This window comes from Hyperolius riggenbachi, chromosome 6 (genome assembly GCF_040937935.1).
Source record: "Hyperolius riggenbachi isolate aHypRig1 chromosome 6, aHypRig1.pri, whole genome shotgun sequence".
Classification (NCBI taxonomy): domain Eukaryota; kingdom Metazoa; phylum Chordata; class Amphibia; order Anura; family Hyperoliidae; genus Hyperolius; species Hyperolius riggenbachi.
The window spans coordinates 154,668,524-154,694,706 of NC_090651.1; the positions used below are offsets into that span (position 1 = coordinate 154,668,524).

At 48.7% G+C, this 26,183-nt stretch overlaps 1 protein-coding gene across 1 annotated transcript in view; it reads right to left on the bottom strand.

Moving 5' to 3' along the window:
- The window catches only part of LOC137521186 (coagulation factor XIII B chain-like), a 555,357-nt gene that overhangs the window by 257,817 nt on the left and 271,357 nt on the right, over positions 1-26,183 (bottom strand). The window contains exon 6 of the mRNA XM_068240116.1: positions 13,877-14,059. Within this exon, the coding sequence (XP_068096217.1) occupies positions 13,877-14,059 (183 nt within the window). The remainder of the gene's footprint in view (positions 1-13,876; positions 14,060-26,183) is intronic.

Sequence of the window (26,183 nt, forward strand, 5' to 3'; positions counted from 1 at the left end):
GTACTTTTTAAAAAGCATGCTTATATACCCGTTCTGAACAGGATTTCCTTGAGGGCTTCCCCCGTTGCCATGGCAATGAGCAGAGTGACGTCATCGATGTCGCCGACGTCGTGACGTCACAGGGAATCCCGATCCACCCCATAGCGCAGCCTGGCGCCGATTGGCCAGGCTGCGCAAGGGGTATGCGGGGGGCCTTGTATCGCGGCGGGTAGCGGCGCATCGGCGGCGGCGATCAGACCAAACACGCAGCTAGCAAAGTGCTAGCTGCGTGTTTGAAAAAAAAATTATGTAAATTGGCCCAGCAGGGCCTGAGCGGCACCCTCCGGCGGCTTACCCCGTGTCACACACGGGGTTACCGCCAAGGAGGTTAAGCAGTGGCTGGATGGTGTAATGGTTAAGGGCTCTGCCTCTGACACAGGAGACCAGAGTTCAAATCTCGGCTCTGTCTGTTCAGTAAGCCAGCACCTATTCAGTAGGAGACCTTAGGCAAGTCTTCCTAACACTGCTACTGCCTATAGAGCGTGCCCTAGTAGCTGCAGCTCTGGCGCTTTGAGTCTGCCAGGAGAAAAGCGTGATATAAATGTTATTTGTCTTGTCTAATTTTTCTCTTGGATTGAGCATAAATGGTACATGCTAGGCTAGCTTCAGTTAGTAGTGTTGGTGGTACAGCGGTTAAGGTACTTGCCCACCACACAGTGAGACCTGGGTTCAATTCCCAGCCATGGTATGTAAGCTTGCTGTTGAAATACTGTAATTCCCTAGCAGATGAGACCCTCCTCCCTCTGGTAGGAGGGAGGAGGGAAGCTGTCCCTTAAATAACTAGTGAGTCAAATGGCACAAGGACCTTGCTTGTATAAAGGGGGTGGGGCTCCAGCAGTGAGAGCAGTCTGATTGGCAACAATGTGCCTGCTGACTGTGATGTAGAGGGTCAAAGTTTTGCTCAATAGAGCATTATGGGGCGAATCGAACTTCCAGGAAAGTGTGACCAGAGTGTGTGCTGCAGGCCTGCTGGCAAACCAAGTGCTGTACACAGTGATAAACCTAAAGCTGTTCAGTGATTAACCCCCTTCACTATCACTACACTATTATTAAATCATTAATTAGCTTGATGTCATTGTGTGACAGTCAGAGTGTGTGCTGCAGGCAGCTGCTATGTGTCTCTGTGTGTGCTGTGCACAGACCAGGCTAGCTGCTACCTGCTGGCCAGCTATTAGCTTTTGTTAGCTACAGTATAGGTTAGGTTAGGGAATAGGGGATAGGATTACTGTGTTATTGTGTAGTTAGTACTGTAGTACTGCAGTCAGTGCTAGTAGTTGTTAGAGTAGTAGTACTACCGTGTTAGCTTTCTACAGAACTGCTGTGCTATGAGCAGTGCCAGTGTGACAGTTAGTGTGCACTAGTGTCTTCTCCTCTGCTGTCTAACTGTCACGTGGCACTTGGCACGTGTCACATGTCACATAGCACTTGGCATGTGTCACATGGCACTTGGCACGTGGCACTTGGCACGTGGCACATGTCACTTGGCACATGTCACGTGGCACTTGGCACGTGTCACTTGGCTAGTGCCACGTGCCAAGTGCCACGTGCCAAGTGCCACGTGCCAAGTGCAACGTAACATGTGCCAAGTGCCACGTGACACGTGCCACATGCCAAGTGCCACGTGAAAAGTGCCATGTGACAAGTGCCAATTGCCACGTGCCATGTCCGGCATGCTCCTGGCATACGTTACACCTGCTGCTGCTGCATTGCCCTGCTCCTGCTACCTGTGCAGCTCCCACTGCCAGGGTGCCACAGGCCACTGATACCACCTATATTTAACCCAAAACACAATTGCTGCCTAATTTTTTGGAGGTGTCTGGGCTGAAAACTGCCATGTCCCAGTTGTGCGGTTGGACTTTGGACACAATGTGGGCTGCACGACCGCTGTCTGGAACCTAGGCCTGATGTTAATTGATAGCCTTTTTTTGGGGGGGGGGGGGGTTGTAAGTCCCCACATCATCAATTCGTGTATCCCTTTAAAAAATAATGATGATACATGCCTCATTTACCCTAAAAAAACGTTTTTAGAGCAATTTAAAGGCCACTTCCGGTTTTTCTATCCAGATATCCGAATCCGGACGGATACCCCGGATACTGAGGTCGGATATCCGGGGTATCCGTCCGGATTCGGATATCTGGATAGAAAAACCGGAAGTGGCCTTTAAATTGCTTTAAAAACGTTTTTCGGATTGGAAAATTTTGAAATCGGATATTCGACCCGGATCGGATATCTGGGTATCCGGATCCGGATTTTGAAAAGGGGTATCCGAGCAGCACTGCCTACTAGTGCTCTTTGTGCCCTCACTCTTCCATCATCTGTGTCTGTGTGCCCTTGTTCTCCTACTGTCCTATCCTAGAGCTCTCCATGCCCTCTCACCATCCTCCAATTGCTTTCTGTGCTCTCTCCATCCATCCTCCTCCTAGCGCTTTCTGTACACTCACTTGTCCGCCGTCCTCCTTCTAGTACTCTCTGTGACCTGTCTCTCACCGTCCTCCTAGCACTCTCTGTGACCTCTCTCTCACCATCCTCCTAGCACTCTCTGTACTCTCACTCTCCTGCTGTCCTACTCCTAGCACTCTCTGTGCCCTCACTCTCCTGCCATCCTCCTCCTCCTCCTAGTGTTCTCTGTGCACTCACTCTTCTGCAGTCCTCTTACTAGCGGTCTATGTGCCCTCACTCTCCCATTGCACTGTCCTACTAGTGCTCTCCCCATGGCACAGCTTTTCCTCTATGCATGAACTCTTTGTGCACACTTGTGCCTGCACAGTGGGACTGTGCTTGTCTCTCTCAAAATCCTCCTAGCACTCTCTGTGCATTCCCTCTCCCGCCATCCTCCTACTAGTGCTCTCTGTGCCCTTACGTTTACATCATCCTCTTCCTAGGACTCTCTGTGCCCTCTCTCTCACCATCCTCATAACACTCTCTGTTCTCTGTGGCCTCACTCTCCCTCTGTCCTCCTAGTGCTCTCCTCACGGCATAACTTGTTCCTCTATGTCATACTTGTACCTGCACAGTACAAGCCTGAGCATAAAGAAGAGGGCCTTTGTGGGATGGAGGAGGATCAGAGAAGCCTCTGGATCATCCAAAGGCTTCAGTCTTCTGAGGTACGTATCTAACTTTTTCCCCACAGGCTTACTTTAAGAATTAACATTGTTACTGGTTGTAACAGATAACATTAAATTAAAAAAAATAAAACACACACAGATTGGAACACATGTTCCCCGGGTCAATGGTGACGTGGGAGTCGTCCAGAGCATTTGTGTGGATGCATGAGAGCCCACGAAATGCATGCATAATCATGCACAGTGGCGGTGAAAGTACAAGGAGGTAAGATTCACGAGCTTGTGCAGCTAGGGTACAGAAAAGACATATGCTAACTTGGCAAGTTGATCACTGGTTGTAGCAGCAATAATGTAAGCAAAACAGGCACAGATTGGCTGAGGTAACATGTGTTCCCTTGCACCAGTCAGTGCTGCCTCAGGAGCCATCAGGAGCACTGGTCGAGAGCATGAGTGTGTGCACAAGCATAATCGTGCATGCACAGCTGCCAGCAGAGCAACAGGACGAGGCTCACATCCTTACCAGGATGGAAAAGAGGATGTGAGTCTCATGTTCTTGCAGCACAACTGGTTAAATACCATGTTACGGCTGATGAAGGCTGCAGCCACAAATCATGTTTGCAGCTCCACTTCAAACCAACTACATTTACCAAAGCAACAACAAAACCCATCCACTTCTCTGATAGGACAATAACATAGTACAGTGTTTACCTTAACTATGTAGACCCTTTTTTTTATAGCTGAACACAGGGTGTAGTCATAGTGTTTTTCTCCTGGCTGTTTTATTCAGTTGCTGTTGCTTTGGTACATTCAGCTTCGCCAAATGATAATGTTTTGGATTTGGGTATTACACACATGCATTTTCACATAAGAGCCATCATCAGGTTTACTGTTACAGATGTATGAAGATTTTGTAAGATGTGGTGCTTCCGAAAAGATCTTCACAAATCTGTTTTGGCCAGGTCCCCTTATTTGTAAGAGTAGATTGTATTTGTAAGATGAGATTGCAAGCTCGCAAGGGCAAGGCTCTCTCATCCTTTTGTGTCGTGGAATTTGTTATTCATTTCATAGATTGCACTCTGTTATACATTTTATTCATAATGTTACATCTGTCATTGTCCATATTTGATGTATATCATTGTCTGTATCATTATGTACCCCTTGTTCGTTTACCTACTTTGTACACTGCCAAGGAAGATGTTGGGTGCTTTATAAAAATAATAATAATAACATCATCATCAACATAATCATCAACATCATCATCATCATTATTATTATTATATTAACTTTTCAGTAAAGTGGTTGGGAAGAAAACATAACTGAAAATAGTTAAGCAAAGATTTAGTAAATAGGTAGTCAGCCAATGCTGCAAATGTAAATACATTTACCGTATTTTTCAGACCATAAGATGCTCCGGACCATAAGATGCACCTAGGTTGACAAAATCCAGGGGAAAAAAAAATATGGTAAACTTGGTGTGTCCATGGTGCAGGGGAGTCTTGTGCATCTTCTCCCCTCAATCCCCCCAATTATCTCTCCTTGTATCTTGTGTCCTTTTCTGTCCCTCCTTTGTCTCCTCAGTTCCCGTGTCTTTTCTGTCTCACAGAAGACCCACCTCCATTGCCTTCCATGTCCTCCTCTGTCTCCCTGTTTCTCCTCTGCCCCCTGTGTCTCTTATTCCTCCCTGTGTGTTTTTTGCCCCCACCCCTGTCTCTTCTGTTCGCCTGCGTTTCCTCTGCCTCCCCCTGAGTTTCAATGGTCTGGTGTTTCCTCTGTTCCGTGTCCTCTTCCCCCACATCTCTTATACCCCTTATTCCTGTGTTTTCCCCCCTTCTGTGTCCCCATGTCACCTGGTCCAGGTGTCCTGTGAGATACTCACATCTCTTATGTTGCCATGTGTATCCTCAGTGGCCTGTGTTGCGTGTCCCTGTGTCCTCCTCCCCGTATCTTCATGTCCCCATGTGTGTAGTGCCCTGTGCACCTGTCTCCGTGTCTGTCTTCCTTCCCCCATGCCCGTTATGTCTGTTCCTCTTTTGCCCTCCGGTCCGGGTGTCCTGTCAGATACTCACCAATCAGCTGAACATGAAGAGGAGTCCCGCGGCGAGATGCAGATTCACACGATCGTGTCCAGCTTCACAGGACTTTCTTCAGCCAGCGCCGCTCGGCCAATCAGATGGAGATGCTGCAAAACATCCATCCAATCACCGCCGCCTTCTATGATAACAGGACTCGATGGTCCCGAAGGCGGGACCAAAGCGCTATTATTGAGCCAGGGATTGGATGGACATTTGCAGCATCTGATTGGCCGCGTGGCGCTGGCTCAGGATGAAGAAAGTTCTGTGAAGCTGGATACAAACACGCGAATCTGCATCTCATCGCAGGACTCCTCTTAATCTTCAATCTTTTGGGGGAGAAAAAGTGCATCTTATGGTCTGAAAAATACGGTAGGGCTCAACACACACCATACAATCTAGGTTGTTCAATCTTACCACTTTCATGTAGTATAAGAGCTTATCCAATCAATCATTCAATGTATTTTCAATCTGTTGGCCCATATACTACATAGATTTGGTAAATCTGTACAACCAAGATTGTATGGTGTGTGTTGAGCTTAAGTCAGATTAAAATTGTATCTTTTAGGGCCCAAACACACTATGTATATTGCAAAACATGTGCATTTTACATTTTATTGTAAATTCTTTGTCCTGGCATTACTGACATTAATTATATCAAGTGATATAAATGTGATGTCGCAGCTCATGTTTGGGAGAGATGAATAATTCAAGGATAATGTCTATATTATGTGATACAATCAAAGTCCGTTATAACAACACATTCCCAGCATTGATATTATAAACATCTTCCGAATGTGGGCGTAGCCTCTTCCAGATGAGAGCAAGGACTTCCACATTTCACAGAAGGGGACTCAGTACTATGAAATGCTGAAAGATTCTTAACCTCCTTAGCGGTAACCCCGTGTGTGACACGAGGTAAGCCGCCGGAGGGTGCCGCTCAGGCCCTGCTGGGCCGATTTACTTAATTTTTTTTTTGCTGGACGCAGCTAGCACTTTGCTAGCTGCGCCAGCACCCCGATCGCCGCCGCCGCGCGCCCGATCGCCGCTATCCGGTGCGGCGCGCGGCCCCCCCCCAGACCCCGAGCGCTGCCTGGCCAATCAGTGCCAGGCAGCGCCGAGGAGTGGATCGGGTCTCCCAATGACGTCCCGACGTCGCTGACGTCGGTGACGTCATTCCGCCCCGTCGCCATGGCGATGGGGGAAGCCCTCCAGGAAATCCCGTTCTTTGAACGGGATTTCCTGATCGCCTATCGCCGGAGGCGATCGGCGGGGCTGGGGGGATGCCGCTGAGCAGCGGCTATCATGTAGCGAGCCCTCGGCTCGCTACATGATTTAAAAAAAAAATAATTAAAAAAAAACTGCTGCGCTGCCCCCTGGCGGTATTTTTCATACCGCCAAGGGGGTTAAATGAAAATAAAATCTTTTACACGTTTGCAGAATGTGTTCTTATTGCAGTGCCAGATCTCAGTATTCTCATTTGTCTGTGAAATGACATTTAGGGCCCTTTTCCACTGAGAGCAATTTGCTTCAAATTGCAAAACGCTAGCGATTTTTAAATCGCTAGGGTTGTTGGTTTAACATAGTAATCATGAAAAGTTCTTTCCACTAACGCAATTTGATTTTCTGTAAATAGTGTAATGATCCGCTCAGCTGTCTGCACAGGCAGACAGCTGTTTGACCATTCCTTAAGTCTGAGGGCTGCAGGTCTCTGGAAAAGAGACTTGTCTTCACTTGGCAAGTTTCAGACTTGCTCTGCTACTCAGGAATTTGCATACACTTGTCATGCAAATTGCCTAGCTGCCTCCTTTGAAGGCTTGCAGTATAAATACCATGTTCTCCCAGGATCCTTTGCTGGTCATGATGGTTTGTTCCTGCTAACACCTGGAGTGTCAGCCTTTGCTATTGTTTGTTAAGATTATCTTAGAGTAATTCCTTGGGACTGCACTAGGCATCCCTTCTAGTGCAGTCAGGTTGTATTATCTGTTTTGTCTGTGCGATTGCACGGTCGCTAGCGGTTGGTGATTGTGAATCGTTCTGTCTTGCAGATTGTCTTGTTGCCAGCGGCGATCGACAGGAAATCGTTCTGTCTGTTTGGATCGCACTTGCCCTAGCGGTAGTGGCGATGGTTCCTTGTGCATTCTGCCTTGGGGGTGCTAACCAGAGCAGCGGTTGCTACTGGTAGCCCCATCTGTTTGTCTTTCTGGTTCGCATCCGCTTTAGCGGTAACAGCGGTGGTTCCTTCTGTGCGTTGTCTGGGAGTGTAGGCCAGAGCTGCGGTTGCTGCTGGCTGCTCCTTCTCTCTGTCTTGTCTGGTACGAATGCTTGCTGTAGGCTCGGTGAAGTAATCGTTTAGCAAGCGCTCGCGTTCTCTATTTCGTGTTTGTGTTGTGTTGGTTAGTTAGGGTGGCACGCTTATCACTGGGCGCCTAAGGTGCGGTGATTGTGCTTAAACGCGTTCGCTGTTGCGAATGAGTGCGGTGTTCGCGTTTAGCTAGTGTTTGTTATTTTCCTTGATGTTCTGATCATTGTTATTATTATGTCTTTCCTGCTACATTTTTGCTCTCTCTTTAAGGGCTATCTTGCCCTGCGTTGCTTCCCCTCATACAATTCCTATCTGGCATCTGTGGCAGTACAGAGGGGTTGTTCCTCTGTTCTCCACAGCTCCATCTGCCGGCAGGAATTCCCCTCTACAGGTGCATAGCACCATTGCTGGGTTCTCTCAGATTATACGCTTGTGGAGCATTTCCGCAGTGTCAGCGCGCATCCTGTGCGCTGACCACGGAGATAATTACGCAATTGTTACAGTATGACCAGCCAAACCGAAATTCCCAGTGTAGAGGGAATTTCTGATTTGTACGATTTGGTCGAATATGGTTCTTGTATCTTTATGAGGTTTAAGATACTGAACTCTGATAAAAAAAAGATGACTTTATATCAGAGTGTTCCAGATTCTTGGCCAATCCTGAATTCCAGGCCACCAAAATTTCCACTTGGAGTGCTCAGATTGCTTACAATCTTCTCCAAGGGGATCTGTTTGTGTGGGCTGCTGAGTATGCCAGACACAAGACTCTGAGACATAACCCTCGCAGATTTCTTGCTCACTTCTTTTCTCGTAAACTTGGAATTCCCATGCCATGCTATTTCTATAAGTTTTTTTCTGCAGTGCAAGATGCTGATCAGATTGGTTTATGCAACACCTCTCAGTCATTACCATATGCTAATGAGTTGTTGGTTGTAGCCCAGTCTGATGATTCCGTAATTCCATGCAAAACCATTCAGTGTGATAATGAATGCAGTAACAGCTCCCTGGTATCCAAAAAGCAGCCATCAAAAGCTGCAAAGTTTAAATGTAAAAAGTCTAGAAAGGCTTCCCAGTTAAAGAGCCCCTTGCACATAGCAATTACAAATAAAGAAATTATTTCTGTAAAGTCTGAAATGTGTAAAACACTTGAATGTGATGAATTTAGAAAGACTTCTCAGTCTCAGGTTTTGTTGCCTCAGGCTAAAGCATATGTGGAGCCTATGATATGCAGAATTATTTGGTATATTAAAGGTGTAAGAAAATCTATGCTTGTTTATGATCCCAAACCCTGTGAGTGTTTCTTTGATACAGAGTTGTTTGAACCTCCATTCGCTTCGTGGGAGATTGGGGCCTTGATTGAGGAGTTTGAGTGTGATTGGAAAGCGTTTTGCGATTTTTACATCGCAAAAAGCGAGGTGATTCTTAATGCGTGTCTTGAGTTGGTGTACGCTTTGATTGGATCTGATAAGTGTGACAAATGTTTTGTGGATCCGCTGATTTGTGTGTGGCAGACGATTTTGGATGAATTGCACACACACCAACTAATTGACTCCAATAAAGCGACACCTTTGTCTGTGTGATTGTTCCTGACTTTCTGGGGTAACGCAAGTGAGTTTAGACACTGTGTGATCTGAAATGAATGGGTGTACTACGGTGATGGACACCTGTGTGAATTCTGAAAGATTCTCTCCTGTTTCTGTGGAATGTGAATCTGAGCGATCTAATGCCTGTATCTCAGGCGTTTCTGCAGATTGTGATCAACATAAATGTGTCAGTTTTGTCAGAGATATGTGGGATCCCTTGTCAATTAAAAACAGATATTTTTCTCTCAGTAATTCTTTAAGACCTTCAATCTATGATCCTGCTATGGGGAAAGTTCCTAAACTATGCAGCATCAAAAGTGTTGCAATGCAATGTTAATATGTCTAATAAAGTTTCTCCTGTTGTTTTCACAACTTCTTCTGCAAATTAATCTATGTCTTACTATGTTCACACCTGTAAAGGCCCGTTGCCTGATGATAGTTGCTCCAGTGTTTCTGTCCTGAACACCTTGCAGTCTGGTCCACAGATTGTGGAGGTTTACGCTTTGGAAGCGTCAGTTTCACAACCTAAAGCGATCTTGGATTCGCAAATTTTGCGTTCTGACTCCTCGGATTCGACATTGTTAGCCAGGTCTAAGGGTGAGACAGCGCTTTGGTTTTGCGAATCTGTTACTGGGGAATCTTTGCCTTGTCCAGAGAAGATCTCTGTGAGCCTGCCCTGTACCATGAATAAAACCGTGATGTCCACTCGCACTGACATTTGTGAGTCCCTTTCTTGCTCAGAAGCTAGTACTGACTCTCCACCCTGTACTCTGGATGAGTCAATATTGCTTTGCATAAAATCTCCTGCAGTGACCCTAGAGGATCGTCTAGGTATTGCTACTATTCTCACCTGTTTTTCTGCTATTTTGGAATTGCAGTCTAGTTTGACTGCTATGCAGAATTCTGCGTGCAGTGAGATTAGAGTTAGGGAGTCAGTGTGTGTTCCAGTAAATATTCTTGTGCATCCTGTTCATGAAGATAAAATTCAGTCTTAGCGGATTGTACAACCTTCCCTGGGACATTTGCTCTGTCGCAAAATGTATTTGATGTTTTGCCCTGTAACATGGATAGTTGAGAATCCTTGATTTCTTTGTCAGAAAACTTGGGAAACAATGCTCCTGAGATTTTGTTTAATGTTCTGGAGGTCTCTGAGTTCCTCCCAAAGGGTGCAGAACTTTTAGGAGGTGCCTCCTGTCCCGCAGGGCCGTCTGAAGTATTGCCCACTTCAGTAGGCATCGCTGCTATATTGACTACTTTTGCAGCTCTTGTGGAGCTTCAGTCATGTGTAGGCAATGATAAGTGTTGGTTAGATACCAGTACAGTCACAGAAATTTCTAAGTCGAAGCCCAAGTCTTCTTTTGAAAGTCCAGTGCTTGTGACCACTACTCGTGATGATTCTCAGCCCGGTTTTGGTTTTGTTCTTGTTGTGACGGACTTTGAGGTTGGCAGTTCCTCAACATGTCCTGAGGTTTCTCTTGTGCTAGTGTACCCCGATGAGCTCTGTGACCCTGAAAGCCCAAGTGTGTCTCGGTTGCCAGCATGCTCAGATGGAGACATGTTCTGATATTGCCTGCCTGCCTGCATGCCCAGAAGTGGTCCCTGAAAGCCCTGATCTTGATGCTTGTCCTGGTAATCCTGAATCCGGAATTGTCATTGGTTCCATAGGGGTTCTTGGTAGTTCTCCATGTGAGCCTGGTGATCATTCTGCCCTCTTGGGATCTCTGCGGAGCTTCAAAGTGTTCTGGGAGATTCTGGGAGAAGTATTTCTGGTACCCTGGATGAGATCAACAGTGGCTTCTCTGTGGAAAGGGACACTTCAAATAGGTATTCTGGCAGATTTGGTATTTTTGGACGGTCCCTGGAAGGTGGTGGGCATTGCACGGAGGGTGTCGATGGGTTCTTCTCTGGCATTCACAGTTCTGATGGGTGTTACGCTGAGACTTGTAGTACTGATGGGCATGTTTCGGTGGATTCTGCTTCCGACGAGGTCGGTTTCGGGAGGATTGACTCTGGAAGTGGGCCTAGTCAGGCTGTCCCGACCTTCATGAGTCTTCAGCCAGAAATTTTTGCAAATATCAGTTTTGAGAGACGTCTGGAAGCCGTCTCTAGGCGGGGGGGGGGGGGGGGGGGGGGTGTACTGTAATGATCCGCTCAGCTGTCTGCACAGGCAGACAGCTGTTTGACCATTCCTTAAGTCTGAGGGCTGCAGGTCTCTGGAAAAGAGACCTGTCTTCACTTGGCAAGTTTCAGACTTGCTCTGCTACTGTAAGGAAATGCGGAAAATCAGCTGCCTCTACTCAGCGTAAGGCGGCTGTTTCCATGGAGGGCATGGCGGAACGCGGAAAAACCGCCGCGATAGCCCTGTTACTTACACTTTGACCTAGCGCGGAGAGGCCGCCGCCGGTGCAGATAGCGGTGCAACCAACCCTGCGCATGGGTCAGCGGAGACATTACAAAGCAGTACTGGTGTTGCTGGGACTGATAGTCCACCTAGGTTCAGAATGACGTGCGTGCGCGCGGAGAGGCAGAACTTTTATGGCAGTCAAAGAAGGTTCAGCTGACCAGGCCGGTCAGCTGACAATTACAGCAACTTTCATTGGTCCAGCACTTAGGGGAGGTGCTGGAGAGCACTGGTGTATATATACTGGGTGCTGGTCATTCTCTGGTTGTCTGGTGTTGCGATCACAACGTGGTAGCACTCAGACCTTGTTCGTATCTGTGTTCTAGCATAGTTTCCAAAGGTGTTGACATCAAGGCGTTCACACCTTAGCGTTAGGAATATTACCTGTATTATTTGTTATGACCTTTGGCCTGCCTGACCATTCTTCTGAACTCTGATCCTGTACCTTGCTATTTCTGATATCCTGTTGCCAAACTCTGCTCGTTCCTGGACTCTGTATTGGCCTTCTGACTCTGTACCTTGCTACTCTTTTACCCGTTGCCAAACCCTGCCTGTCTATTGGATTACGTATCCGTCTTCTGAATCTGTACCTTGTCTGTCTGTGTGTTTACGACCTGGCTTGTCCGACCTCGAGAACTGGCCTTACTGTTAGAGGCAGTTCCCAGACCTGTTAGTGACACCCCCTCATTGGTGTCACTCACACTCTGTCCTTCCTGCTCTTAGCCTAGCTCCTCCCCCGGGAGAGTCTAGGTCTACGGAAGGAAGATACTTCTGTGCAGTACTCCTTACTGCTCCTGTACCTCCTCCTGAGGTGCAGTACTCAAAGTATTATTGTTGCACTTAACACTCATCTCTCAGGTGTCCATAGGTTAGTAGATATATCTGATTATCGGTGATACTGCAGATCATCAATAATCGGGTATATTCTGTATTCTCGGTGATACTGCAGTTCACTGGTAATCAGACCCTCTCTGTGTTACACCGATCGTTACAGCTACTGAGGAATTTGCATACACTTGTCATGCAAATTGCCTAGCTGCCTCCTTTGAAGGCTTGCAGTATAAATATCATGTTCTCCCAGGATCCATTGCTGGTCATGATGGTTTGTTCCTGCTAACACCTGGAGTGTCAGCCTTTGCTATTGTTTGTTAAGATTATCTTAGAGTAATTCCTTGGTACTGCACTAGGCATCCCTTCTAGTGCAGTCGGGTTGTATTATCTGTTTTGTCTGTGCGATTGCACGGTCGCCAGCGGTTGGCGATTTTGAATCGTACTGTCTTGCGATTGTCTTGTCGCCAGCGGCAGTCGACAGGAAATCGTTCTGTCTGTTGGGATCGCACTTGCAGTAGTGGCGGTGGTTCCTTCTGCATTCTGCCTTGGGAGTGCTAACCAGAGCAGCGGTTGCTACTGGTAGCCCCATTTGTTTGTCTTTCTGGTTCACATCCGCTCTAGCGGTAGCAGCGGTGGTTCCTTCTGTGCGCTGTCTGGGAGTGTAGGCCAGAGCTGCGGTTGCTGCTGGCTGCTCCTTCTCTCTGTCTTGTCTGGTACGAACGCTTGCTGTAGGCTCGGTGAGGTAACCGTTTAGCAAGCGCTCACGTTCTCTATTTCGTGTTTGTGTTGAGTTGGTTAGTTAGGGTGGCACGCTTATCACCGGGGGCGCCTAACGCGTGGTGATCGTGCTTAAGCGCGTTCGCTATTGCGAATGAGTGCGGTGTTCGCGTTTAGCTAGTGTTTGTTATTTTCCTTGATGTTCTGATCATTGTTATTGTTATGTCTTTCCTGCTACATTTGTGCTCTCTCTTTAAGGGCCATCTTGCCCTGCATTGCTTCCCCTCGTACAATTCCTATCTGGCATCTGTGGCAGTACAGAGGGGTTGTTCCTCTGTTCTCCACAGCTCCATCTGCCGGCAGGAATTCCCCTCTACAGGTGCATAGCACCATTGCTGGCTTCTCTCAGATTATACGCTTGTGGAGGATTTCCGCAGTGTCAGCGCGCATCCTGTGCGCTGACCACGGAGATAATTACACAATCGTTACAAATAGCAATCACTTTTTGGAGTGATTTTACCTGCAATTGTGCTTCATGTTAAAAGATAAATGCAAAATCGCATAACAAAATTGATGAAACACAAATTGTGTTTGTGTTTTCTTTTTGCCATTGCTAGAGGAAAAGTATCCTTATAGTGTTATTCAGTTCTAGAGGCTATGACCTATTATGCATGACATACATTTTCACAAATCCTTCTGATATATGCACTTAATGTTCCTTATTATTATGCATTTGGAAATCAAATTATTGTAAGTGTACATGACCTGTTGAAAAGTACGGCAAGTATATTAGCGTCTATTATATTGCTATAGAAAATACAAGCGTGTAAAGGGGGCATATGTATAAAAACCTCAGCCATGACAATACCTCGACAGATTGGTGCCTTTTCCCATTCTCCATCTTCACATTTAATTCTTTTATTCCCCTCAAGTATATATAAGTTTGCACATTGATATTCTACAGAAGAACCTGAATCATAGTTCAGTTTTCTTAATCCTTTGATGTCCCCATTCTGCACTACTGGCAGTGAAACACACTTTGCTCCAATTCCTAAAACAAAACAAAAAGCATTTCTTTGTTACTAAACAAGACCGCATGTACAATAATGTTTCAGAATTACTAGATGAAGATTCAGGTATGTCTTATAAGGCTTTATATTTTTTTATATTTTAATATTGCAAACAATTTTTTGGGGGGGAAATTCTGCCATTTGGAGTTGAAACTACCACATTTATTTATTTACTTAATTTTTAGCAGGTGAGATAAATGTAGCTCCATTCAGCATTCCACGCACATCAGTGCAATACGTAATTACATGATGCAGCATGGTGCCGGGGGGGGGGAACAAAGTGTTGATTTTGATTGCAATTTGTGATACCTAGTGTATAGTGCCCATGTGGTGCACAGACAATCTGATGTCAATTAAACCTCAATCAGATGCCAATCAGAGCTGATTATGGGTGATCAGATGTCAATCACTGCAGCTGTCAGATGCCAATGTAAACAACAGTCAATTGGTGGTCATCAGCGGACAATCAGATGCCAATCAGAGTAAAAATTACAGGCGATCAGATGTCATTCAACAGTGCACAGACGATCAGATGTCAATCAGACCTCAATCAGGCATCCATCTGAAAATGGCGCCTGTGAATAATGGCGCACAGTGTTGCCGCTAATCCGTTTGCCGCTTATCGCTATTTAACGTTAAAGCCTCATTGTTATTTAGCGTTAAAGCCTTATTGTTATTTAGCGTTAAAGCCTTATTGTTATTTAGCGTTAACACACAGAACCCTCTCTGTACCTATCCCTAACCCCTAAACCCCCAGGTGGTGCCTAACCCCTAACCACCCCCCTGGTGGTGCCTAACCCTAAGACCCTCCCCAGTGGTGCCTAACCCTAACCACCCCCCTGGTAGTGCCGAACCCTAACCACCCCCCTGGTGGTGCCTAACCCTAAGACCCCCCTGGTGGTGCCTAACCCTAAGACCCCCCCAGTGGTGCCTAACCCTAAGACCTCCCTGGTGGTGCCTAACCCTAAGACCCCCCTGGTGGTGCCTAACCCTAAGACCCCCCTGGTGATGCCTAACCCTAACCACCCCCCTGGTGGTGCCTAACCCTAACCACCCCCCTGGTGGTGCCTACCCCTAAGACCCCCCTGGTGGTGCCTAACCCTAAGACCCCCCCAGTGGTGCCTAACCCTAAGACCCCCTGGTGGTGCCTAACCCTAAGACCCCCCCAGTGGTGCCTAACCCTAACCTTGACAGTGTTACATTAAATCCATTCATCGTTTTGCAGTTAAATAACTTCTGCAGTTTGGCTTATGTAGGGCGCTATTGCTAAATAACGTTAGTGTGTGCCACTATTGATAAATAACGTTAGTGTGTGTCACTATTGATAAATAACGTTAGTGTGTGCCGTTTTTCTTCTTTTTTTCCCTGTGCGCCATTATTATGCAGTACTAACGATAAATAGCGATAAGCGTATCTTTTTAATGCGGCGCCATTTCTATGCATAGGCGCTGTGCGCCATTATTCACTGATCCCCTCAATCAGATGCCAATCAGAACTGATTACAGGCGATCCGATGTCAATCACTGCAACTGTCAGATGCCAAACAATGTAAACAGAAGTCAATTGGTGGTGTTTTGTGGTCAATCAGAGACAATCAGATGCCAATCAGAGTGAAATAACACGGGCTGATTACAGGCGATCAAATGTCACACTGCAGCTGTCAAATGTCAAACAATCTGTAAACAGCAGGCAATCACTGGGCAATCAGAGACGATCAGATGCCAATCAGAGTGAAAACAGGCGATCAGATGTCAATCAACAGAGCACAGAGGATCAGATGTCACTCAGACCTCAATCAGATGCCAATCAGACCTCAATCAGACCTAATGACAGGCGACCAGATGTCAATCAGACCTCAGTCAGACGCCAAAACAGTGGGGTAGGAGCCAGTGAGGGGTGATCTGTGGGCAATTGCGGAGGTGGGCAATGTGCAGTAATACCTACTACAGGGCTGCCGTCCTCTCTGGTGGTCGATTCGAGACACTGTGACCACCAGAGAAGTAGGCAGCCTGTATAATACACGTTGTTTGCAAAATAACGTGTATTATACACCTTCATTGGTGTATTTGAATCATCACAGCCCGCTGGCACTGCTAATTGGCCGGCGGGCTGATGACGGAGGGGGGCTGCACTGGATGCTGGGCGAGGCGCGCGCGATCGCCCACAAACCACTGCTCCAGGTCCCGGGGCTGCCGCCGCGGCCACGCCCATCGGCATCACGTGGTCGGCAAGTGGTTAAAGTATTCCTGTGGGAAAGGATATGTAGGGATGATGACGCACGGTCTAAAAGATCCCATATCCTCCCATAAATCAACCATTAATAATAGCAATATGAAACATGTGGCTTCAGAACATTTCTCATCTTATCAACATTCTGTCAATCAGTTGCGAGTTCAAGTTATTGAATCAGTACCCCTTGATTACATGGGGGGTGACTGCTTGAAACAGCTCAAGACGAAAGAGGCTAAATCGATCAGGAAGTTGGACACTATACGTTCTGGTCTCAGTAGCGAATGTGATTTCAATTTCTAAATGGATAGTTTAGTGTATTCATCTTTTTTCTCTTATTTTCTTTGATATACTGTATTTATATTGTTTGTTTATTTTTAGATTTAGGATGTGGCTAGTTCCTCCTATCCTGTGATCTGGATAGGACGGCGGTATGCGTTTGCTGGAAAGAGTGTACGGAAGGAGTGGGTTGCTATGCGACCCCCTCTATTTCTGCCTCGCAGAATGCGGAAGTTTTTACACGTTGGGACAGCCGCGTTGACTATACGGAAGTAGTGGGTTACTATGCAACTTTTTCTGTCTCTGCCCCGTAGCAGAGAGGGATATGACTTGTATTTGTGTATACACATGATCGGACAGCCACGCTGAGGATTTCTGGATGCGTGGAGCGCATCTAGCTTGTGGAGGGGACTGGTCATTAGAGTTGGGCCGAACAGTTCGCCTGCGAACGGTTCCATGTGAAGTTCAGTGGTTCGCGTTCGCGTCCCGCAGGCGAACTTTTGCGGAAGTTCGGTTTGCCCCATAATCACCATGAGGGTCAACTTTGACCCTCTACATCACAGTCAGCAGGCCCAGTGTAGCCAATTAGGCTACACTAGCCCCTGGAGCCACTCCCCCCCTAATAAAAGGCAGGCAGCGGCGGCCATTGCGCTCACTCGTGTGCCTGCGTTAGTGAGAGTAGGGCGAGCTGCTGCAGACTGTCTCTCATAGGGAAAGATTAGTTAGGCTTAGCTTGTTCCTGGCTGCATACCTGTTCTGTTCAGTGAGCCCACCATACCTGTTCTGTTCAGTGAGCCCACTGGATACCTGCATACCTGTTCAGTGAACCTGCCACTGCATACCTGTTCTGTGAACCCACCACTGCATACCTGTTCTGTGAACCCACCACTGCATACCTGTTCAGTGAACCCACCACTGCATACCTGTTCAGTGAACCCACCACTGCATACCTGTTCAGTGAACCTGCCACTGCATACCTTTACTGTTCAGTGAACCCGCCACTGCATACCTGTTCTGTTCAGTGAACCCGCCACTGTATACCTGTTCTGTTCAGTGAACCCGCCACTGTATACCTGTTCAGTGAACCTGCCACTGCATACCTGTTCTGTGAACCCACCACTGCATACCTGTTCTGTTCAGTGAACCCGCCACTGCATACCTGTTCTGTTCAGTGAACCTGCCACTGTATACCTGTTCAGTTAACCCGCCACTGCATACCTGTTGTGTTCAGTGAACCCGCCACTGTATACCTGTTCTGTTCAGTGAACCTTCCACTGTATACCTGTTCTGTTCAGTGAACCCGCCACTGTATACCTGTTCAGTTAACCCGCCACTGCATACCTGTTCTGTGAACCCACAACTGCATACCTGTTCTGTTCAGTGAACCCGCCACTGCATACCTGTTCTGTTCAGTGAACCTGCCACTGTATACCTGTTCTGTTCAGTGAACCTGCCACTGTATACCTGTTCTGTTCAGTGAACCTGCCACTGCATACCTGTACTGTTCAGTGAACCTGTCACTGTATACCTGTTCAGTTAACCCGCCACTGCATACCTGTTGTGTTCAGTGAACCCGCCACTGTATACCTGTTCTGTTCAGTGAACCTTCCACTGTATACCTGTTCTGTTCAGTGAACCCGCCACTGCATACCTGTTCTTTTCAGTGAACCCGCCACTGTATACCTGTTCAGTTAACCCGCCACTGCATACCTGTTCTGTGAACCCACAACTGCATACCTGTTCTGTTCAGTGAACCCGCCACTGCATACCTGTTCTGTTCAGTGAACCCGCCACTGTATACCTGTTCTGTTCAGTGAACCTGCCACTGTATACCTGTTCTGTTCAGTGAACCTGCCACTGCATACCTGTACTGTTCAGTGAACCCGTCACTGCATACCTGTTCTGTTCAGTGAACCCGCCACTGTATACCTGTTCAGTTAACCCGCCACTGCATACCTGTTGTGTTCAGTGAACCAGACACTGTATACCTATTCTGTTCAGTGAACCTGCCACTGTATACCTGTTCTGTTCAGTGAACCCGCCACTGCATACCTGTTCTGTTCAGTGAACCCGCCACTGTATACCTGTTCAGTTAACCCGCCACTGCATACCTGTTCTGTGAACCCACCACTGCATACCTGTTCTGTTCAGTGAACCCGCCACTGCATACCTGTTCTGTTCAGTGAACCCACCACTGTATACCTGTTCAGTTAACCCGCCACTGTATACCTGTTCTGTTCAGTGAACCTGCCACTGTATACCTGTTCTGTTCAGTGATCCTGCCACTGCATACCTGTACTGTTCAGTGAACCCGCCACTGCATACCTGTCCTGTTCAGTGAACCTGCCACTGTATACCTGTTCTGTTCAGTGAACCTGCCACTGCATACCTGTACTGTTCAGTGAACCCGCCACTGCATACCTGTTCTGTGAACCCGCCACTGCATACCTGTTGTGTTCAGTGAACCCACCACTGTATACCTGTTCAGTGAACCTGCCACTGCATACCTGTTCTGTGAACCCTCCACTGTATACCTGTTCTGTTCAGTGAACCCGCCACTGCATACCTGTTCTGTTCAGTGAACCCACCGCATCAGTGCGCATACCTGTGCAGTTAAGTAAACCCACCTACCTACGTGAGTGCACGCAGCGTGATATACCACTCCGTGCATACCCGATATGGACAAAACAGGTAGAGGAAGAGGTAGTGCCAGAGCCAGAGGAAGGCCACCCGGCAGGTCTGTGCGAGGTTGTGTAAATGTAATTTCGTGTGGACCTGGCCCACAGTACAGTGCTCGGAAGAAGGCACGTCCCATCACCTCCCAAGATTGTCAGGACGTGGTTGAGTATTTAGCGACACAGAACACCTCATCTTGCTCAGCCACCAGCGCTACTACTAGCACCACTTCCTCTGCATTTGACACTTCGCAAGAATTATTTAGTGGTGAAATCAATGATGCACAGCCATTGTTGTTACAGCCAGATGAATTTTCACCAGCTCATATGTCTGAGTTACGCGACAACACTATGGATGTAACGTGTGAGGAGGAGGAAGGACCTACTGATGGTGCATGTTTGGATTTTTCTGAGGCAAGCGAAGCTGGGCAGGATGATTACGATGATGACGATGATACGGATCCTCTGTATGTTCCCAATAGAGGAGATGAAGAGGGGGACAGTTCAGAGGGGGAGTCAGAGAGTAGTAGGAGGAGAGAAGTTGCTGAAAGAAGCTGGGGCAGCTCTTCGTCAGAAACAGCTGGTGGCAGTGTCCGGCACCATGTATCGCCACCTATGTACAGCCAGCCAACTTGCCCTTCAGCATCAGCTGCTGAGGTCCCCATAGTGCCCACATCCCAGGGTGGCTCAGCGGTGTGGAAATTTTTTAATGTGTGTGCCTCAGATCGGAGCAAAGCCATCTGTTCGCTCTGCCAACAAAAATTGAGCCGTGGAAAGGCCAACACTCACGTAGGGACAAGTGCCTTACGAAGGCACCTGGAGAAAAGGCACAAACAGCAATGGGATGGCCACCTGAGCAAAAGCAGCAGCAGCACACAAAAGAAAAGTCACCCTCCTTCTCCTCTTCCTTCTTCAGGTGCATCATCTGCTTCTGCCGCTTTCTCCCTTCCACCTTCACAGGCACCCTCCTCCACTCCGCCTCTGCCCTTGAGCGGTTCCTGCTCCTCTGCCCACAGCAGCAGTCAGGTGTCCGTGAAGGAAATGATTGAGTGGAAGAAGCCAATTTCAGCCAGTCACCCCCTTGCCCGGCGTCTGACAGCTGGCGTGGCGGAACTGTTAGCTCGCCAGCTGTTACCATACCGGCTGGTGGACTCTGAGGCCTTCCGTAAATTTGTGGCCATTGGGACACCGCAGTGGAAGATGCCAGGCCGCACTTATTTTTCTAGAAAGGCCATACCCCAACTGCACTGAAGTTGAGAGGCAAGTGGTGTCATCTCTTGCGAAGAGCGTTGGGTCAAGGGTACACCTGACCACGGATGCCTGGTCTGCCAAGCACGGGCAGGGCCGCTACATTACGTACACAGCCCATTGGGTCAACCTGGTGAACGATAGCAGGCAGGGCGCAGCGGACCAAATTGTGACACCTCCACGGCTTGCAGGCAGGCCTCCTGCCACCTCCTCTCCTCCTGCTACATGCTCTTCGCTGTCCTCCTCCAACTTGGCTGAGTGGCAGTTCTCCTCTCCAGCTACACAGCCCCAGCTCCGCAGGGCCTATGCTGCATGCCAGGTACGACGGTGTCACGCCATCTTAGACATGTCTTGCCTCAAAGCGGAGAGTCACACTGGAGCAGCTCTCCTGGCTGCTCTTAGGAAACAGGTGGATGAGTGGCTGACCCCGCACCACCTGGAGATAGGCAACGTAGTGTGCGACAACGGCAGCAATCTCCTTGCCGCTTTGCATATGGGGAAGCTGACACACATACCCTGCATGGCACATGTCATGAATCTAGTTGTTTAAAGATTTGTGTCAAAGTACCCTGGCTTAGCGGATGTCCTGAAGCAGGCCAGGAAGTTCTGATTTGCGATAGCCCCAGTGGCGTAGCTAACGAGCTCTGGGCCCTGATGTAAGTTTTACATTGGGCCCCCCCCCCCCAAGCACTATATACATAACAATTGATGTGGCGCACCAAAACCTGCCAATGGCAACTACAGTGTCAGAGGTGCAAGAAGGGGTTGGGGAACAGCTTGTTAATGATTACCACTATTCAAAGTATCTGTAGAAGTGATTATTATGAGCACAGGATCAATAAAGAGCTAAATCTGCAGTTGAGTTGAGGGAGGGCTCCTTAGCCCCTATGCGGTCGAAACCTCTGCACCCCCTATTGCTATGTCACTGGTGGGAACAGGGATGCACCAAGTAGTGCTACAGGGCCAGGCTACAACTTACAACACAGAGTACCTGAAACACAGTGGTAACCTAGCTCTCCATGTATGCCCAGATACAGCCATGTCTGGCATACACAAACGGTAGATCTGCATATTTGGGAATAGAAGCTCATGTGAGCGTCTTCGCTGCTAATCAGGTCCCTCAGAAGCAATGACTGTGAACCTTGTAGCGTGGTCATGTCAGGAGTGTGTGCCTCCACAAAGGACAAGGTATTTCAATCATTATGCTATCCAGGCACGTGCAACGCACCTACTAGCTGATCTCAACGTTTTGCCAGAGCGTGATGGGTTAAACACTCAGTTTAAGAGCTTTGCTCTGTGTTCTGCTATTTGACTGCAGTGTGGCTCAGGCAGGATTAGCGGCAGAGCCAATCACGCGTGTATACTGACCGGCAGGCAGCGGGTGTCCTCGGCCATGTAACAGATTCACTGACGAGACTGTCAGTGAATCTGTTACATGGCCGAGGACACCCGCTGCCTGCCGGTCAGTATACACGCGTGATTGGCTCTGCCGCTAATCCTGCCTGAGCCACACTGCAGTCAAATAGCAGAACACAGAGCAAAGCTCTTAAACTGAGTGTTTAACCCATCACGCTCTGGCACGTGTCCGCTGCAGAATGTAACGCCTCAGGCAAAGCGCTCACATGTACACATAGATACACACATGTGCAGACAGGAATGCCATGGGGCAAAGCGACCACTGCACACAGATGAACAGACCTGTAACAGTTTTTCTCCAGGCGTGTGTTCCAGTGGGGCACATCTAAAGCGCGCAGAGCGAGGAAAGTGCACAGCCAAGCTCGTAAATATTAGGAGAAAGCGGTAGTGACATGACTCACTCATCTCGCCAGACTCGCCTGGCAGTGGCTCCGCTGCTAATGACTGCTGTCTGCTGCTGACACTGGGGAGGAGGGAGGCGGAGCCGAGGGAGAGAGATGAGATGAGATTGTCCGCCGGAGCCGGCGGCTGCGCCGTAATTAGTAAGGATGCCGGCCCGGCAGCACCCACACACTGCTCGTCCTCACAAAACGTTACATTATGCAAACAGGGAGGGGGGGCCCGGCGGCCTGGCCCCTCCTCAAGGCTTCAGGCGGCGGGCCCCATCGCGAATGCGACCTCTGCGACCTCCATTGCTACGTCCCTGGATAGCCCGACTCGCTGGAATTCGACCCTGCTCATGTTCTCCCGCCTGCTAGAACAGGAGAAAGCCGTCACCCATTACCTCTACAACTACAGTAGAACGAAACAGTCTGGGAAGATGGGGATGTTCTGGCCCGACAACTGGACACTGATGAGAAATGCATGCAGGCTCATGCGGCCGTTTGAGGAGGTGACCAACCTGGTGAGCCGCAGTGAAGGCACCGTCAGCGACTTGATTCCCTACGCTTACTTCTTGGAGCGTGCTGTGCGTAGAGTGGCGGAGGAAGCTGTGAATGGGCGTGACCAGGAACAGTTACGGCAGGAACAGGCATGGGACCAATTTTCATCAGACCCAGCTGTTTCCTCACCACCTGCGGCAGCACAGAGGGGGGAGGAGGAGGAAGAAGAGAAGTCGTGTGCAGAAGACTAGTCAGACTCAGAGGATGATGAGCAAGGTGTTTCTTTGGGGGAGGAGGAGGAGGGGACGGTGGCAGGAGAACAACCGCAGCAGGCGTCGCAGGGGGCTGGTGCTGCTCAACCTTCCTGTGGTATTGTTCGCGGCTGGGGGGAGGAGGTTGACTTACGTGACGTCACTGAGGAAGAGCAAGAGGAGATGGATGGTACATCTGGATCCGACTTTGTGCAGATGTCGTCTTTTATGCTGTCCTGCCTGTTGAGGGACCCCCGTATAAAAAACCTCAAGGGGAATGAGCTGTACTGGGTGGCCACACTACTAGACCCTCGGTACAGGCACAAAGTGGCGGACCTGTTACCAACTCACCTGAAGGTGGAAAGGATGCAGCACATGCAGAACAAGCTGTCAACTATGCTTTACAATGATGTGACAGCACAACGCCAGCAAGGTACCACTGCCACTAATCCTCCTCCCGTGTCCACGCAGTCAAAGACAGGACGCTCCAGCGATCTCATGGTGATGTCGGACATGCGGACGTTCTTTAGTCCAACGCCTCGCCGTAGCCCTTCCGGATCCACCCTCCACCAACGCCTGGAACGGCAGGTAGCCGACTACCTTGCCTTAAGTGTGGATGTAGACACTGCTGTGAACAGCGATGAGGAACCCTTGAATAGTGTTGGGCGAACACCTGGATGTTCGGGTTCGCGAACGTTCGCCGAACATGGCCGCGGTGTTCGGGTGTTCGCGCCGAACTCCGAACATAATGGAAGTCAATATGAACCTGAACTTTTGTGCTTTGTAAAGCTTCCTTACATGCTACATACCCCAAATTTGCAGGGTCTGTGCACCTTGGGAGTGGGTACAAGAGAAAAAAAAATATTTGAAAAAGAGCTTATAGTTTTTGAGAAAATTGATTGTAAAGTTTCAAAGGAAAAACTGTCTTTTAAATGCGGAAAATGTCATTTTTCTTTGCACAGGTAACATGCTTTTTGTCGCCATGCAGTCATAAATGTAATACAGATAAGAGGTTCCAGGAAAAGGGACCGGTAACGCTAACCCAGCAGCAGCACACGTGATGGAACAGGAGGAGGGCGGTGCAGGAGGAGAAGGCCACGCTTTGAGACACAACAACCCAGGCCTTGCATGAGGACAAGAAGCGTGCGGATAGCTATGCATTTTGCCGCCATGCAGTCATAAATGTAATACAGATAAGAGGTTCCGTAAAAAGGGACCGGAAACGCTAACCCAGCAGCAGCACACGTGATGGAACAGGAGGAGGCGCAGGAGGAGAAGGCCACGCTTTGAGACACAACAACCCAGGCCTTGCATGAGGACAAGAAGCGTGCGGATAGCAATGCATTTTGCCGCCATGCAGTCATAAATGTAATACAGATAAGAGGTTCCGTAAAAAGGGACCGGCAACGCTAACCCAGCAGCAGCACACGTGATGGAACAGGAGGAGGCGCAGGAGGAGAAGGCCACGCTTTGAGACACAACAACCCAGGCCTTGCATGAGGACAAGAAGCGTGCAGATAGCAATGCATGTTGCCACCATGCAGTTATAAATGTAATACAGATAAGAGGTTCCGTAAAAAGGGACCGGAAACGCTAACCCAGCAGCAGCACACGTGATGGAACAGGAGGAGGCGCAGGAGGAGAAGGCCACGCTTTGAGATACAACAACCCAGGCCTTGCATGAGGACAAGAAGCGTGCGGATAGCAATGCATTTTGCCGCCATGCAGTCATAAATGTAATACAGACAAGAGGTTCCGTAAAAAGGGACCGGCAACGCTAACCCAGCAGCAGCACACGTGATGGAACAGGAGGAGGCGCAGGAGGAGAAGGCCACGCTTTGAGGCGCAACCCAGGCCTTGCATGAGGACAAGAAGCATGCGGATAGCAATGCATTTTGCCGCCATGCAGTCATAAATGTAATACAGATGAGAGGTTCAATAAACAGGGACCGGAAACGCTAACCCAGCAGCAGCACATGTGATGGAACAGGAGGAGGCGCAGGAGGAGAAGGCCACGCTTTGAGACACAACAACCCAGGCCTTGCATGAGGACAAGAAGCGTGCGGATAGCTATGCATTTTGCCGCCATGCAGTCATAAATGTAATACAGATAAGAGGTTCCGTAAAAAGGGACCGGCAACGCTAACCCAGCAACAGCACACGTGATGGAACAGGAGGAGGCGCAGGAGGAGAAGGCCACGCTTTGAGACACAACAACCCAGGCCTTGCATGAGGACAAGAAGCATGCGGATAGCAATGCATTTTGCCGCCATGCAGTCATAAATGTAATACAGATGAGAGGTTCAATAAACAGGGACCGGAAACGCTAACCCAGCAGCAGCACACGTGATGGAACAGGAGGAGGCGCAGGAGGAGAAGGCCACGCTTTGAGACACAACAACCCAGGCCTTGCATGAGGACAAGAAGCGTGCGGATAGCTATGCATTTTGCCGCCATGCAGTCATAAATGTAATACAGATAAGAGGTTCCGTAAAAAGGGACCGGCAACGCTAACCCAGCAACAGCACACGTGATGGAACAGGAGGAGGCGCAGGAGGAGAAGGCCACGCTTTGAGACACAACAACCCAGGCCTTGCATGAGGACAAGAAGCGTGCGGATAGCAATGCATTTTGCCGCCATGCAGTCATAAATGTAATACAGACAAGAGGTTCCGTAAAAAGGGACCGGCAACGCTAACCCAGCAGCAGCACACGTGATGGAACAGGAGGAGGCGCAGGAGGAGAAGGCCACGCTTTGAGGCGCAACCCAGGCCTTGCATGAGGACAAGAAGCATGCGGATAGCAATGCATTTTGCCGCCATGCAGTCATAAATGTAATACAGATGAGAGGTTCAATAAACAGGGACCGGAAACGCTAACCCAGCAGCAGCACACGTGATGGAACAGGAGGAGGCGCAGGAGGAGAAGGCCACGCTTTGAGACACAACAACCCAGGCCTTGCATGAGGACAAGAAGCGTGCGAATAGCTATGCATTTTGCCGCCATGCAGTCATAAATGTAATACAGATAAGAGGTTCCGTAAAAAGGGACCGGCAACGCTAACCCAGCAACAGCACACGTGATGGAACAGGAGGAGGCGGCGCAGGAGGAGAAGGCCACGCTTTG